We start from the raw sequence: 14,199 nt of genomic DNA on the forward strand, positions 1-14,199 counted from the left end.
AGTAGGGGGAGGCAATACCCCTACCCAGGAGCTCAGCCCAACACGGGGAGGCAATGCATAAATTCACCTAAGCAGAAGGCAAATGCTGAATTCCTGGAACCAAACAAAGGATGGCTTCAAGAGGCAGAGGAAACGGTTTCTAGTTTGGGAATGTTTATCTCTGTGGTCCTCTGGCAGTCTTGTCCATGCTGAGGATTAATCTGGGTTTATGCATAAAGAAGCTACAGAACAAGGTCGATTACTTACTGAGGGGTTGCTAGGTACTCCCCTACCAAGCATTCAGCAGAGAGCAGCTCTTTGCCTATTACAGTCCCGTTTCCTAGATAGGGCATCTCTGGGCATGAGGCTGTACATTCTTCTCGGCACTACGCTGGTTGTTAAGGTAGACGAATGGCAAACAGATCCAATCGGCCCAGAGCCTGAGCGTGCCTGTGGGGTGTGGTGCAGGACTTCCTGCCTGGAGTCCTTCATCTAGGTACCAGACAGCGGCCTCGCATCCCCAGGGAAGCTCGCTCTGGCCTCCCGCGTGCTTTTCCCTGTGCTGGGGGAGAGACACGGGGAGAACTAGCTTAGGGGCTGGAGCAGGTCTGGAGTCAGCTTGGTCAGGTTTTGGATTCTGACCTCTACTGCTGTTTTCCAAAGATGGGTATCGTTGGCCTGTTTAAGATCATTTTAGCTGATCTACACTGAATCCCTCTGTAGGTAATTCTCTTTTAATCCTTTTGAATAGGGCAAATGGAGAGCCTTGGTTTGGTGCCAACCTCTCTAAGGATGACCGGCAACCTCAGGGCTGATAGCAACAAGGCAAGCAACTATGCAGAGCTGGAATTCATCCGCACTGTTTTTCTTTCATTTTTTTTTTTTTATGCTTAACTTCTAATAATAAGTAATACTTGTTTCTCATTGAGGCTAAGATCTAAAGTTTAAGATAACCTGAAATTTTAAAGGTGGATCTCACAAAGATGAGAAAAATCATGACAAAATGGGAATAACTGAAATTCGTGCAACACACTGCCCACGCTCAAGGCCATGTGACGTAGGCACGCGGTCGACGGGTGGAGAAAAGAGGGCAGGAGTCGGCAGGTCTGGTAGTCAGCGGGTGCGAGCTCAGCCCCCTGCAGCCTGGCTGGCTGCTGCTGGGGAGGCAGGTGCTGGAGGGTGATGAACAGGATGACGGCGAGGAAGCCCAGCAGGGGAGGCACGTCCTCGCCGAAGGGCCGGCGAGGCCAGTAGAGCGGGTGAAGAGGCTGAAGAGACGATTTGGAAGGTACAGAGGGGCTGGGATAGGGTGGCGGTGCTGGCTGGACACACGGGCTCTTCCAAGCAAAAGGTGGGTGGTGAGCGACGAAGGCAAGGGCTTTCGGGGTGGAACTAGGTTCAGGTCTGAGCTCTACCCCTTACTCGCCGTTTGCCTTAGAGTAACACTTAAATCACTGAGTGAGTCTCAGTTTTGTCATCACCTGCAAGATGGGAAAATAACAGAACCCAGGTCTTGTAAATTCTCGGTAACGTGGGCGATAGTCATCGACCCCGGGGCTGAGCCCCGTTGTATCTGCCTGTGTGTGTGCTGTGAAGCATGCAGCTGTGCACAGTGAACGACATCAGAGCCTTTGAAGTGGCTCTGCCCGACACTGACTGGACTTGCTGCTGAGGGTATACTCAGGAGAGCTTGGAGAGGCCAAGTTTATCTGAATTTCAGATAAATACTGAATACCGTTTTATTCAGTACCTAAGTACCTAAGTCTAGGTACGTCCATATCTTGCATGACAGCCCTATTTGTTAACCAACTTCAGAAAGTTCCACGAACCCCTTAACATTGTGTAAACATTCGGTGGATAGGTGCACTTTGAAAAGGGAGGAGAGTGGGTATCAAAGATCCAGGTGGACCAACTCCATGATCAGGTTTCCTAGATGAATGTTTCCTTTCCCCTTTGTCTCTAAAGAGAACTATATACAGTCCCTGTCTCACACTACAGGTGGTGAGGATGCTCTTGGTGAAATCTTAGGGCCCATGTCTAAGTCCCTCACCGCCACGTTACTAGCTGTGTGCTCACTGGCCGCCTTAGCCCTCCTGTTCTCATTCGCCACGTCTGACTTCTGGGAGAACTGAAGGTGATTTGTTTCGTCTGTAGCAAAAGACCCTTGAAGAGAGAGGTTAATGTTAGTTCATTGAGAAATGCACAGGCTCTCTGGCAACAGTCTGTGTGACAAGTTAAGGTGGATATCTTTCTGGCAAGACTTATGAGGCAAGTGGATTCACCTGGCAGACAGGGGAGTTAGGCCTCAAGGCAAGATAGAAGCAAAAACTGACAAAGCAGAGCGTACAGGAAACTTGGGTAAGAAGTTTACATTCTCTAAACAGTCTAGAAAACACTTGTAAGATAGAACCCTACAATTCAGCAGGCCTCAGGAACAGCCTGGAGCTTTCCTGCCTCTCCTGCCTCTCCAAGAAACCCAAAAAGAAAAAAATTCAGCCTAGAAAGTTGAGTCTGAAGAATGGTGACCGCATTTGAACAGGATATCCCAAAATGACACACCGGCTTTCAGAAGAGGAATAGAACAGGGTTTGCATTCATGCCCATAGGCCTATGTTCTTAGGTAAACTAGCTAGATCCTAAGGGGAGGTGGAGGAGAGAAGGGGAGAGATGAGAAGGTGAACAGCGGTGGAAAAGGTTAAAAATAAAATATCAAAGACAGCTTCTGCTACCACCACGCTATATCCCTTCAGGCAACTGGGTGCAGAGCTGACAAGCCAGTGACATGGGAGAATAAAATAAGCTTTCTAGATGCAAGGGCCTGAGCACACAGCATATGTGAACAGTAATGGAGGGGGAGGTAGTTGACACGGGGTCTTTAAAGAGGTGGGGAGAGAAAGACCAAGAAATGCACATGTATTTTAAACTCACCAAAATAGACTTACATTTCCAAATGAAAACATAATACTACAACCAATGTGTTTTCTAGCTAAAAGTCATAACTACCAAGTGGTTGATACAATTTGACATAATTCAACTGCTACCAGTATTTGTTCACTAATTGCATTTTTCATTTGTATCTGATCTACTTCAGCTGCTTATAACATAAACACATTCACACAAGACCAGATGAAGCAGACGATTTTAGAAAAGAAAAGCAATTTAGAGAGGAGGCTCTTTATCTGGGGTCCATAATTCCTAAGGAGGTTTATTAACAGGGGTGCCAGATAAAATACAGGACCCAGATACATTTGAATTTCAGAAAACGAATACTTTTTTTTACTCAAGGTAGGCCCCAAGATTTCACGGGCACACTGTTTATTAAGGCATTTCAGACGATGCACGAGTCCCTTGACATTGTGTAAAAATATGGAAAGGAGGTTGGCTATAGCTTTCTATCAGAGTCTTAAATCTGTGATCTCCCGATAGTAAAACATCATTAACGGAAAGAGAGAATTCTCTTTGCCTGGCCTGAGCTTCCCGGCAGCCAAAGCCAAGGGGCCAGTTTACCGAACAGCAGCAGGAGAGGAGGCCCAAGCGCAAGGAGAGCCTGCCTGGCTGTGGCGGAGCTGTTTCAGGGCTCCCCACAGCCTGACGGGAGTCTGAGAGTTGAGCCTGAGGGCAGTGGGACTCCCTGGAAGGGTTTTGATGCTTTAAAGGATCGGGTTTGCCTTCCTTACAAACTACCTTCAGCTGCTCTGTGGAGATTGGCTTGCAGAGGGGCAGGAATGGAGAGGACAGAGGGGACAAGGGCCTGGGGTGGGCTGGAAGGAAGGGAACAGACCGGAGCGGTATGTAGAAGGTGATGGGGAGTCGGGAAGAGAGACCCAGAGGCTGGACCAAGTGCCTCAAGGGTCAGGGTCCTCTCCACTCGGGCTTTAATGTTTGTGCAACCACCACTGTAGAAAGTGGGTGCGGCTGCTTTTCTGCATCCTCATTATTTCTTTTCGGTATGCGGGCCTCTCACTGTTGTGGCCTCTCCCGTTGGGGAGCACAGGCTCCGGACGCGCAAGCTCAGTGGCCATGGCCCACGGGCCCAGCTGCTCCGCGGCATGTGGGATCCTCCCGGACCGGGGCACGAACCCGCATCCCATGCATCGGCAGGCGGACTCTCAACCACTGCGCCACCAGGGAAGCCCAATCCTCATTATTTCTTGAGTGAGGCTCTTGCGGGGGGTGGGGTTCTGAGCGATGATAAAGTAAACGTACAGTCTTTACCTGCGTCACTGAAAGTAGCCCCGCAGCGCCGCGGCTTCGGCTGCCATCTCCTCCTCCGATCTCCACAAGGCTGGGGAGTCCTCCTTCTCTTTGTCATGTTTCTGGAGCTTCGGAGAAGAAAACTAGGCTCATTAATAGGCCCTTGGGATCTCCACGAACAAGTCTTGGGGGAGCGGCCGAACAGCATTCGCAAATCAGAGGCCGGGGGCGCGCGTGTCTTTCCTTTCATTGTATTAGTTGCCAGAATTTGAAAATGGGGAGGTTTTGTGTACAAATCCACATCTCCAGCTTCTGTAATACAATAACTAGATTAGGCTGCTACATGTGGTCCCTTCACCGCCTTGTAATTATCTGCTGAGGTCGGGAGTGGGCGTCACAGACGGGGGACACTCTGCATTTACCAAAACCCTCACCACTCTCAAACATCGCGCTTGCCCAGCATCATCCATCCGTTTTACTCCCCAGACGCTGAAGGCATTACGTTTGCCACCTACCCACAGTCGTTCCCCAAGCTGGCCTGGGGTTTACGTCCTCTTCTCTTGGGCCTAGCCTCTGTTATATGAGCTCTGAGCAGTTTCGCTCAGCGAGCCAAAACAGCCCGGGCTAATTTATGAGAATAATGAATAGAAGGGCCACGAGTACTGAGTAAGAAATAAAAGAGTACATGCATTAAAAGAGGCTTCAAGCAGGCAAATGGTAAAAAACAAAGAAAAACTAAATAAAAAATTAAACGAGGAAGCATCAAAAAATAACAGTTGGTCTTAGACAAAGGAGCCCTTTTAAAATCCTCTTCAGACACCCATATTTATTTAAAAAACATTTGTATATGTCTCCGATTTACATAGAGTGAATCAAATTTCAATTCTATCAGAGAGAGAGAGGGTGTTGTCAGAACTCTCTTCTTTAGAAGAGGTCAGTTTTTCACCTTAGTCCTATTGCAATTTAGTTTTAGTAACTGAATTTGTTATTCCTGTGCGTGGCTCTGCACACTGTAAAATGCTGAGGGTATAAATTCTTACAGGAGGCACAATGTACTATTTCGTGTTAAGTCATTTAGGGAGATTGAGGCAAACTAATAGCACCAATGATAACTAGTATTCATGATGTAAAGGGAGGTTTCTTCTTCACGTATTATTTCCTTGTGCATCATTTCGTTTAATCCTTACTATAGTCCACACACAAGGCAGGCACTGCTTCACTCCTCACCAAGGAAGAAATTGAGTTCCGAGGAAGTTCATTCACCTATTGGAGATCACCCAGCAAGGAGCAGTAGTGCCAGGGGTGTCCCCGGCAAATTTTGCCTTTTAGTCTATCCTGGAGGAAGTGCAGTGCCACCAAAGAGTGAACAGCTCCGCAGATCCTGCTGCAGCTCACCGGGTACCGTCACCCAAAAGCCAGATCCTTTGACAAAGGAGCCTGCTGACTCAGGAAGAAAAGCCTCACGACTAAAATAGTGGAGTTTGCTATTTCAGGCCCAACTCATTCTCACTCTAACCCAGAGACACCCCCCGCCCCCCACCCTGGCAGCTTGCAGCCGATGGAGAAATGTCCCCATTATTTCAGAGCAAACTTTGATACAGAAGGCAAAACAGTGAGGGAACAAAGATAGCCTGGCCCTCCAGCTGAGCGCTATTTCTACTCGGCGTAAGTCTGAGCCTAAATGAGTTTCATTAGCATATAACCAGGACACAAACATGTCATGGATCTTCCGCTCAGAATCTGGCTGCCAGCACGCTGGTTTTACGTTTTGCCACATAGATTTAATTCTCCTTAGTGGAAGAAAACCACATTAAAAAGTCATTTCCCTCCTTGCAGAAGCAGATATGACGCAATGGCTACAGGCGAGGCAAACGGGATTGTGATTTTTCTACTCAGGAACTGATTTTCATTTTGATACTAGCTTTAGGTCTGTTATAAATCCATCTTGTAACAATTCAATAGGATGACAAGGAACGATGCAAAGCCCAGGCAATATGGCCTTCCCACTTCTGGTGTTGAAATCCAGCATTAAGTGGTCTCATCACACAGATCGTACCAGATGAACGCAAATAATTTAGGGCCTGCAAACGTTAATGCCTCTTCGGTTATTAAGCTCCCGTCTGCTATTGTCATATGCCTTACAGATGGCAACGTTGTGCCAATGCTTATAAGTTGTCTATGGAAAACAGGAAATAAGTAAAACAAAAACTAATTGTATTTGCAAAGCTCTGTTGTATATGGTTTTTAAAACTTAGGGGTTTCCCTCCTAAAAGCCGCAGATGGAAGCGTGTAGCTTTCCTTAGAACGGCGGTGCTCAACCGCGGCTGCCCACTGCAATCACACAGAGAACTTTAAAAACTACAGATGCCTGGCTCCGCCCCAGGGATTCTGATTTAATTGGTCTGGGGGGCAGCCTGGGTGTGGGGATTCTTTTCAAACTTCTGAGGCACTTGAGAAGCAGTGCATTTGAGAGAAGATTGTGTGTACAGACAGAGGCCATACACGTAACAGAAATAATACCTTTGCCTTTAAACCCGTTGCCTACGACTCAGTCGCCAGTATGGAGGCTTTCCTTTGCAAACCCTGCTCTGGAACTGTAAAAAGGGAGTAGTAAGAGGTGTGATTAGTGATGTGCGTGACACGTAGTAAGAGGAGCTGAGGGTTTGCTGCTGCTGCTACCATGACTATTATTATCATGACTATTGTTATTATTATTATATGCTGGATATCCTGTCCCCTGACAGTGACCAATGACCAACCCACAGAGGTTGTTTCCAGGGGTAAAAGTACCTTTACCATCTTCATGGTTTCCCAGTGACCTTTAGCTTTTGGACCTTAGCTACTGTGTGAAAGGATTAACAGCCGTGATCAGGATTCAAACCAAACCAAACTAATCTAACGAGACATGCAAGTCTGAGGAGGAAATTTAGCTCCTTCAGCCCTAAGATACCAGCAATAATTCCTACCTCTCAGAGTTGTTGTAAGAAGTGACTGAAGTGTTACTGGAGGCTCCTGACAGGTAAAGGTTAAGGTCCTTAAAGTAAAAAGCATGTGGTGAAGGTCAAATGCAGTCAGAATTACCCTGGGAGCACAGCTGCCAGATTTAGCAAATAAAAATACAGGGCACTCAGTTAATTTGTTTTACTATATCTCATGCAGTATCGGGGACATACGTATACTAAAAAATATTCGTCGTTTATCTGAAATTCAAATGTAACTGGACATCCTGTATCTTATCTGGCAACTCAGTCTCGGAGACCCCTCAGGAAGGGACCATAGGAAGTGCCTGGTTTTATTTCGGTTGTTTCCAAAACCACTTAGCTGTGAATCCTGGAGAAGATGGAGGAGACTGTCCGAAGGAAGGTCAGATTCAAGGCTAGCATTTTATGCATTCTGGGGCTTATTATTATTTTTGCATGAAATGCAGAGGAACTCATTAGCACTGTTTAAAATCCACAGCTCGTCTGTTCTGAGATGCACAGGTTTTCCCATTGTAACATCTCTGAAATCAAAGCATGTCCTACAACCAACGGTGTGTCATAATTTAATTGGCAGTGTTTTTCTTTCTTAGTAGTACATAAAGTAACAGTAGTTCTTTCCACTAGGGTGTCTGGGATTCACTGCTGTATAGTTCTCCATCTCTTTCCTCCCTGCTGTGAGGCCACAGAAGTTAAATCATGAATATGCTCAGCACCAAGGCCGATGTAACGTCTATTCCTTCCCTTCTCCTTATGCAACAGCAAGAGTTGAAACTCTTTTCAGAGGCATGGTTCTTTGAGGAAGGCTCATGCCAAAGTTACAAAGTTTGCAGAAAGTCGAACCAAAGTCTTTATTCACATTCCACAGAGGGAAGTCTGTGATGGCTCCTCGAAGTGAATTCTATTTCTATACAGCTTTGAAAAGAGATTTTAAAAAAAACCTGTATCTGCAGTCTTCCTGCTTTATCTGCCTGAAATGATTTTGGGGGAAGGTAGTGTTAACAGGATTGCTGATTGAAGTACTGATACGTGTCGATTTTGACACTGTGCTACTTCCTGTGCATTGAGTGTGTTCTCACGAGGCATGTGGGGCAATGATTAATTCCCTGATGTAATGCTCAAACTGCCTTGACTATTGACATTTTTATAGCTCTGTAATGGAATACAGTAGGAGGAATGATTCACAATAATTTGAACGTTTTTTTCAGAATTTAGAATTAACCTGTAGTAAAATGCCAAATTATCTTCCAAGAGCAGAAAAACAATTTAAAGCCACTTCTCAAAGAAGACATGGCTGAATATAAACTTGGGTGGCGGTCTAAAATCCATCAATATCTTTCATTGTTTAGTTTTGTAAAACAATATGAAGAACGGAGAGTTTAAACCATTTCTTAAAGGTTGATGGTTCTGCTCAGACAGGTGTTTATATAAAGTATTACAAGGAAAATAATTTCAATGGGAAGTATATCCTTAATTTTTTTAGATCTGACCCTCTGTTACTGCTTTGAATTTAGCCAACAAGCCTTTGTTGAGCACATGATATACTCCAGGCACCGTTCTAGCTCTTATGAAAGCTATAAAGATGAATAAGACAAAAACCTTTGCCTTCTGGGGTCTCACCACCCAACAGGGCAGACAGATTCATACACACATCATTTAGTCCAAGTCAGTATGATATAAATACTGGACTAGAAGTTCTATCATAGTGCTCTCAGGATATCTGGGGGAGACAATAATTCTTACTGGCGTAGGGTCTGCGGTTGACTTTAAAAAATCAGGATTTGCACTGGCTTCAAAGATGGTGATGGGATTTTAAGGACAGCGTTGTTCTCGGCAATGGGAACAGCTTCAGCAAACACATGAGGTATCTATCTGCCAGCTCTCCTGTAACCTGTGCCCATCATCAGCTTCACCCTCCTCTGGCACTACTCTTTCTTTCATGATGAATGCTGCCCTGGCATCCTAGCCATGCCTGCCCACCTATCAGAGTTGTTGAGAGAGCTGAAACTCAGTTGCCATTTTGAGAAGCTTTAACATTCCATTGCTTAAAGAAGGGACCCATACCCCAGTGGCCCAAAAGATGGCCTCCAGTTCTACAGTTCAAAACTGCAGAAAGTTTTGAACCCTATTGAGAAAGATATTCCCCTCCCAAATCACCTTTCAGTCGTCTGAGTAATCAAAAAGAAAGTCTCCGTCGGTAGGAGCTTGTCCTGAACATGGTACCAGTGTGACCTCTAACAGAATGAGAGGTACCATGCAGACTGTAGCTAGAATATAAGACTATTTTATTTAGATCTTATTTATTTGAGGCTTATCTCCCATTTATGATGCCATCTCAAGTTTCCTTTTAAAGTAAATCTAAGTTAAAAATAAGAGTCAATTTAGAAAATATGTTAAGTAAAAATTTGGGAAACATGGCATTCACCTCGGGAGATGGTCCAGAGGTGGGAATTGGAGCGGAGATGGGGCAAGTGACTGCAAACGTGAAGCTTGGGCCTTTCAGAACATGCGACAGCCATGTGGGCATGGTTTTTTTCATTGAGTTGAACAGTAGAAGGCTCCAGGATTTTTTTTTTTTTTTATGACAGATGCTTAGAAGTCAAAATAATTTCATATGATAAGAGCTCTGAAGAGAATCAGAGCAGAGTGATGTGCAGGGATGGTGGAACTTTGGGGGAGGGGTGCCTGGAGCAAGGCCTCATGAAGAGGTGCCCTTTCAGCTGCGACATGAGCAATGATTAGAGGCCCACGGAGCAAAGGGCTAGGAGGACAGCAAGCGGACAGCAACCTGGAGGGAAAAGGAAGCTTGGCATTTGAGTAACTGGCTGCAAGAGTAAGTGCGGGAGATAGCGGGTCCCTTACAGCTGGTGGGGATGGCTAGGAGGTTTGGATTTTATCTGTGGTGCAGTGGGAAGATATTAAAGGGTTAGAAGCAAGGAAGTAAAAGGACTGAATAACTTTTCATAAAGAATAGCCCGGCTGGAGGAGATGGAAACAACCTAAGTGTCCATCATCGGATGAATGGATAAAGAAGATGTGGCACATATATACAATGGAATATTACTCAGCCATAAAAAGAAACGAAATTGAGTTATTTGTAGTGAGGTGGATGGACCTAGAGTCTGTCATTCATACAAAGTAAGTCAGAAAGAGGAAGACAAATACCGTATGCTAACACATATATATGGAACCTAAGAAAAAAAAAAAAGGTCATGAAGAACCTAGGGGTAAGACGGGAATAAAGACACAGACCTACTAGAGAATGGACTTGAGGATATGGGGAGGGGGAAGGGTGAGCTGTGACAAAGCAAGAGAGTGGCACGGACATATATACACTATCAAACGTAAAATAGATAGCTAGTGGGAAGCAGCCTCATAGCACAGGGAGATCAGCTCGGTGCTTTGTGACCACCTAGAGGGGTGGGATAGGGAGGGTGGGAGGGAGGGAGATGCAAGAGGGAGGAGATATGGGAACATATGTATATGTATAACTGATTCACTTTGTTATAAAGCAGAAACTAACATGCCATTGGAGTAAAGCAATTATACTCCAATAAAGACGTAAAAAAAAGAATAGCCTGGCTGGGGAATTAGAGGGAGACAAGCTAGTGCAGCAGCCAGAGAAGAAGTGGTGGGAGCTGGGAGGCTCACGAGGATGGGGTGGAGCGGGGCTCAGGTGCCCACAGTCAGGGTGGTGGTGGGTCAGTGCAGTGTGTGCAGTTAGTGAGAAGGCTCAGCCCCTCCCTGTACATGGACCTCTGCCTCTGATGCTTCCTTCCAGGCACTCTGTAAAGCACACATTGATCCTGGTCCCCTGCTCAAGGCTGCTCTGAACCAGTGTGAAAAATCACTGCGTTTCTGCTCAATACGTGCAGAACACTTCCCGAAGTCCCTAAGAACCCTTTCTGGACCATTTAGATTGGCACTGAGTTATATTTCATGATCTTGATGCTGTCTCACTCTCTCTGTCTCTCTCATACACATACAGCCAGCATCCTTTGAGCACATATTTTGTCCCCAAACACCGAATGTCCCTTCTCTAAGTACTGGTTATTGAGCAGATTATCACCACTTTGGGCTTTCTTGGTGTCCTAATGAATCACCTCTTGCTTTCACTTGAGGCAAAAAAAACCCAAAAAACACGACTTGTGTCATCAACCTCTTGCTACCACTTCTGCTTCTTTAGAACCCTGAGATTCTTCAAATATTTCTTTGGGCAAAAATATGTTCATTTCCTCCGTTCTTTCTCTCCATGGGAGGGATCCTGTGAGCTGAAACTCTGGACTAACCACTAGATTACTGCAACCAAATTCCCCGCAGTTCCCTCTGTTCACTGTTGAGTTTCCACAGTCCAGTTCTTTGCCCTTTATGGAGAGAAATTCTGGTAACTGATGGAGCATTCATGATTTGATGAGCTGCCAGAGCTTTGACTCGAGCCTAACCTGCTTGAGTAGAAGCAAAAGTTTTTTAGTGCTGCCAATGGGGCCAAAATGCTGAAATAAACTATTAATTAATGACGTCCTACTTTCAAGGAGTATAGAGTGTTGATGTTTAAGAATTTGTAACCCCCCAAAGTATTTGCCAAACGACTGTACTATAACAGAACCCAACTGCTGATCCAATTATCCATTAAAGTGTCACATTGTCAAGCCGATTGCCAAAGCAGCAAATGAAACTGCCAGCATCACAATTTGGATGAGATGCTACTCAACTGACTAGACTGTGAATGGTCTTCAGAGCATCCCATACACCCTGATAACCTGTACAAACGCAGGTGAACAATTCTGGTCTGCTGGGGTGCACACCTGCCATCAGAAAATCGCTTTAATCGGTGGGACATTAAAGTTTGCAGTTTTCCATCAGAAGCTTGTTAGGAGCAGTTCAGCAAAAAGCTACTGTGGCTTCTGGCCCTATGCAGAGTTGATTTTAATTAAAACATCAAAGGGGTCACTTCCGGTCAGGGGAGCGAGCCATGAAGCTAACCTGAAATGTGCACCTGATGAAGGGAGGCCCACCTGGATCTGCCGTGCTGCAGGCCACAGTCTAGAACTTCCTGACAACGTGACATCGGGCAGCTGAGGAACAGGACTCAGCAACGGGGCTGTGAGGGAGCAGTGAGGGTTGATACAGGAGTCGCCGCATTTGAGAATCATCGGCACAGACAGAGTGAAGGGCAAAGTCGGCTTATTCTTAGGACACCCCACTGCTAAAATTTTCCTCATAGCTTACCACAGTGAGCTTCATGTTTAATCCTGCCTAATAGTGGGGCTTAGCATTTCAGCTGACGGTCCCATGTACAGTGGTAACCTGGCTGCGACGGTTCGGTAGAGAAATCAATCGCGCTCACCCAGGAGTTCTTTGCTCTTCCAATTACTAAAAAAAAAAAAAATCCAAAAAAAAAAAGCACTCAAGGGCTTCCCTGGTGGCGCAGTGGTTGAGAATCTGCCTGCCAATGAAGGGGATATGGGTTCGAGCCCTGGTCTGGGAAGATCCCACATGCCGCGGAGCAACTGGGCCCGTGAGCCACAACTACTGAGCCTGCGCGTCTGGAGCCTGTGCTCCGCAACAAGAGAGGCCGCGACAGTGAGGCCTGCGCACCGTGATGAAGAGTGGCCCCTGCTTGCCACAACTAGAGAAAGCCTTCGCACAGAAACGAAGACCCAACACAGCCAAAAATAAATAAGAAAAAAGAAGAAAATAAAAGCACTCAACAACAGCTGATTTGGTAACAAGCCTCCTGTCTAGTTCCCATGTTTATGGTAGAAATCACCAAATCACAGTAACATCCATCTTTGTATCCTCACTGCTTGCTGTGTCTGACACCCAGGAGTAGGTTTTCAAGAAACATTTGTCAGAATAGGTCTCTAAGTTACAGCTTCCCTCCCAACCTACTGGCTGTGTAAGTTCATCATCCCCATTTTCCAGAGGAATCAATCATCCAAGTCTCTTAGGAATGTAAGTCAGGAAAACATCGCATGGCTAATTAGGAACAATCATCGGTTCGGATCAGAAATACAGTTTACTGGCTTCTAGTTCACTCAGGGATCCACTCTGTAAATTTTCCTTTGGTTAACATTTTTGAAAACATGGGTACTAAAGCAGTCCAGAAAAGAAAACCAAAGTTGCAAATAGAGATCAGCCTCTGAGCTGGGGTGCCTCCTCTGTGGGTGGGGGGCGGGGGAGGGGGCCAGTTGTCTCCCGGGGCAGTTTTCAGTTAGTAATTGCTGGTCACTGATGCCTCGCCCCAGGCTCCACCCTATCTGAGTTTTCCTGGTTTTTCCGTGGGTAGGAAATTAGTGAAGTCACAGGGGCTAGAGATTTCTACCAGTTTGATTCCCTCCGGCCTCCTGAGAAATGAAATGAAGCGCCCTTGGAAAGGGAGGTTTGTGATGAAGCAAACTTCAGAGAAGGAAGCATTTATTCAAAAAGCAATTTCCTCAGCCAGTCATGCTCTGTAAGCCTTTCTTCCCTCCATGTTTAGGACACTGGTGTTTGAACAAGAGTGTTCTCCTCCTTTCTCCCTAGAGTGATGTCAACCTGTGGTACTCAGAATGAGGAAAGGGAAAAGGCAAAGGGCCAATTTCAGGTTTCGTTTGAATCTCCTGAACTTTTTATTTTCTATTTGCTCCTGCTACAGTATGGCTTCTTTTTTTATCAAAGGCGCCTTACAGAAACTTTAGAAGCATGGTCCAGGCGAGACAGCTTATCCCCGAAGAGGGTGCTAAGACAGTACACCACCAAAAATTCACCGCCATAGACATGGCCTCAGAATCCTGCTTAACACAATGCTCCAGGCAGCTACAACTGGGCCTCAAAATAAAACCCATTTGGAGAAGCTGAACTAGGTTAGGGGGTTGCAAATATGGGTCCCCCAAACACTGGAAACTCGTTTGTCTGCAGAACTCATTCAATTAATCAACAAATAGTAAGATGTCTTCCACGTGCTGGCACAGTGCATGGCACCGTGCAGGCTGGGCAAGGCTGAGTGTGTACAGGAGGCTTACACTCGAGGAGAGAAGGCAGGCAGGCAATTAGCAAGGAATCAAAC

At 45.9% G+C, this 14,199-nt stretch overlaps 1 protein-coding gene across 26 annotated transcripts in view; it reads right to left on the reverse strand.

Moving 5' to 3' along the window:
• FHIT (fragile histidine triad diadenosine triphosphatase) overlaps window positions 1–14,199 on the reverse strand; it is a 1,444,513-nt gene that overhangs the window by 19,678 nt on the left and 1,410,636 nt on the right. For all 26 annotated transcript variants that reach the window (XM_060022809.1, XM_060022803.1, XM_060022817.1 and 23 more), the window contains one exon: window positions 4,195–4,301. In XM_060022809.1, the coding sequence (XP_059878792.1) occupies window positions 4,200–4,301 (102 nt within the window). In that variant the 3' untranslated portion in view covers window positions 4,195–4,199. The remainder of the gene's footprint in view (window positions 1–4,194; window positions 4,302–14,199) is intronic.

Source organism: Delphinus delphis, chromosome 10, assembly GCF_949987515.2.
Source record: "Delphinus delphis chromosome 10, mDelDel1.2, whole genome shotgun sequence".
Taxonomy (NCBI): domain Eukaryota; kingdom Metazoa; phylum Chordata; class Mammalia; order Artiodactyla; family Delphinidae; genus Delphinus; species Delphinus delphis.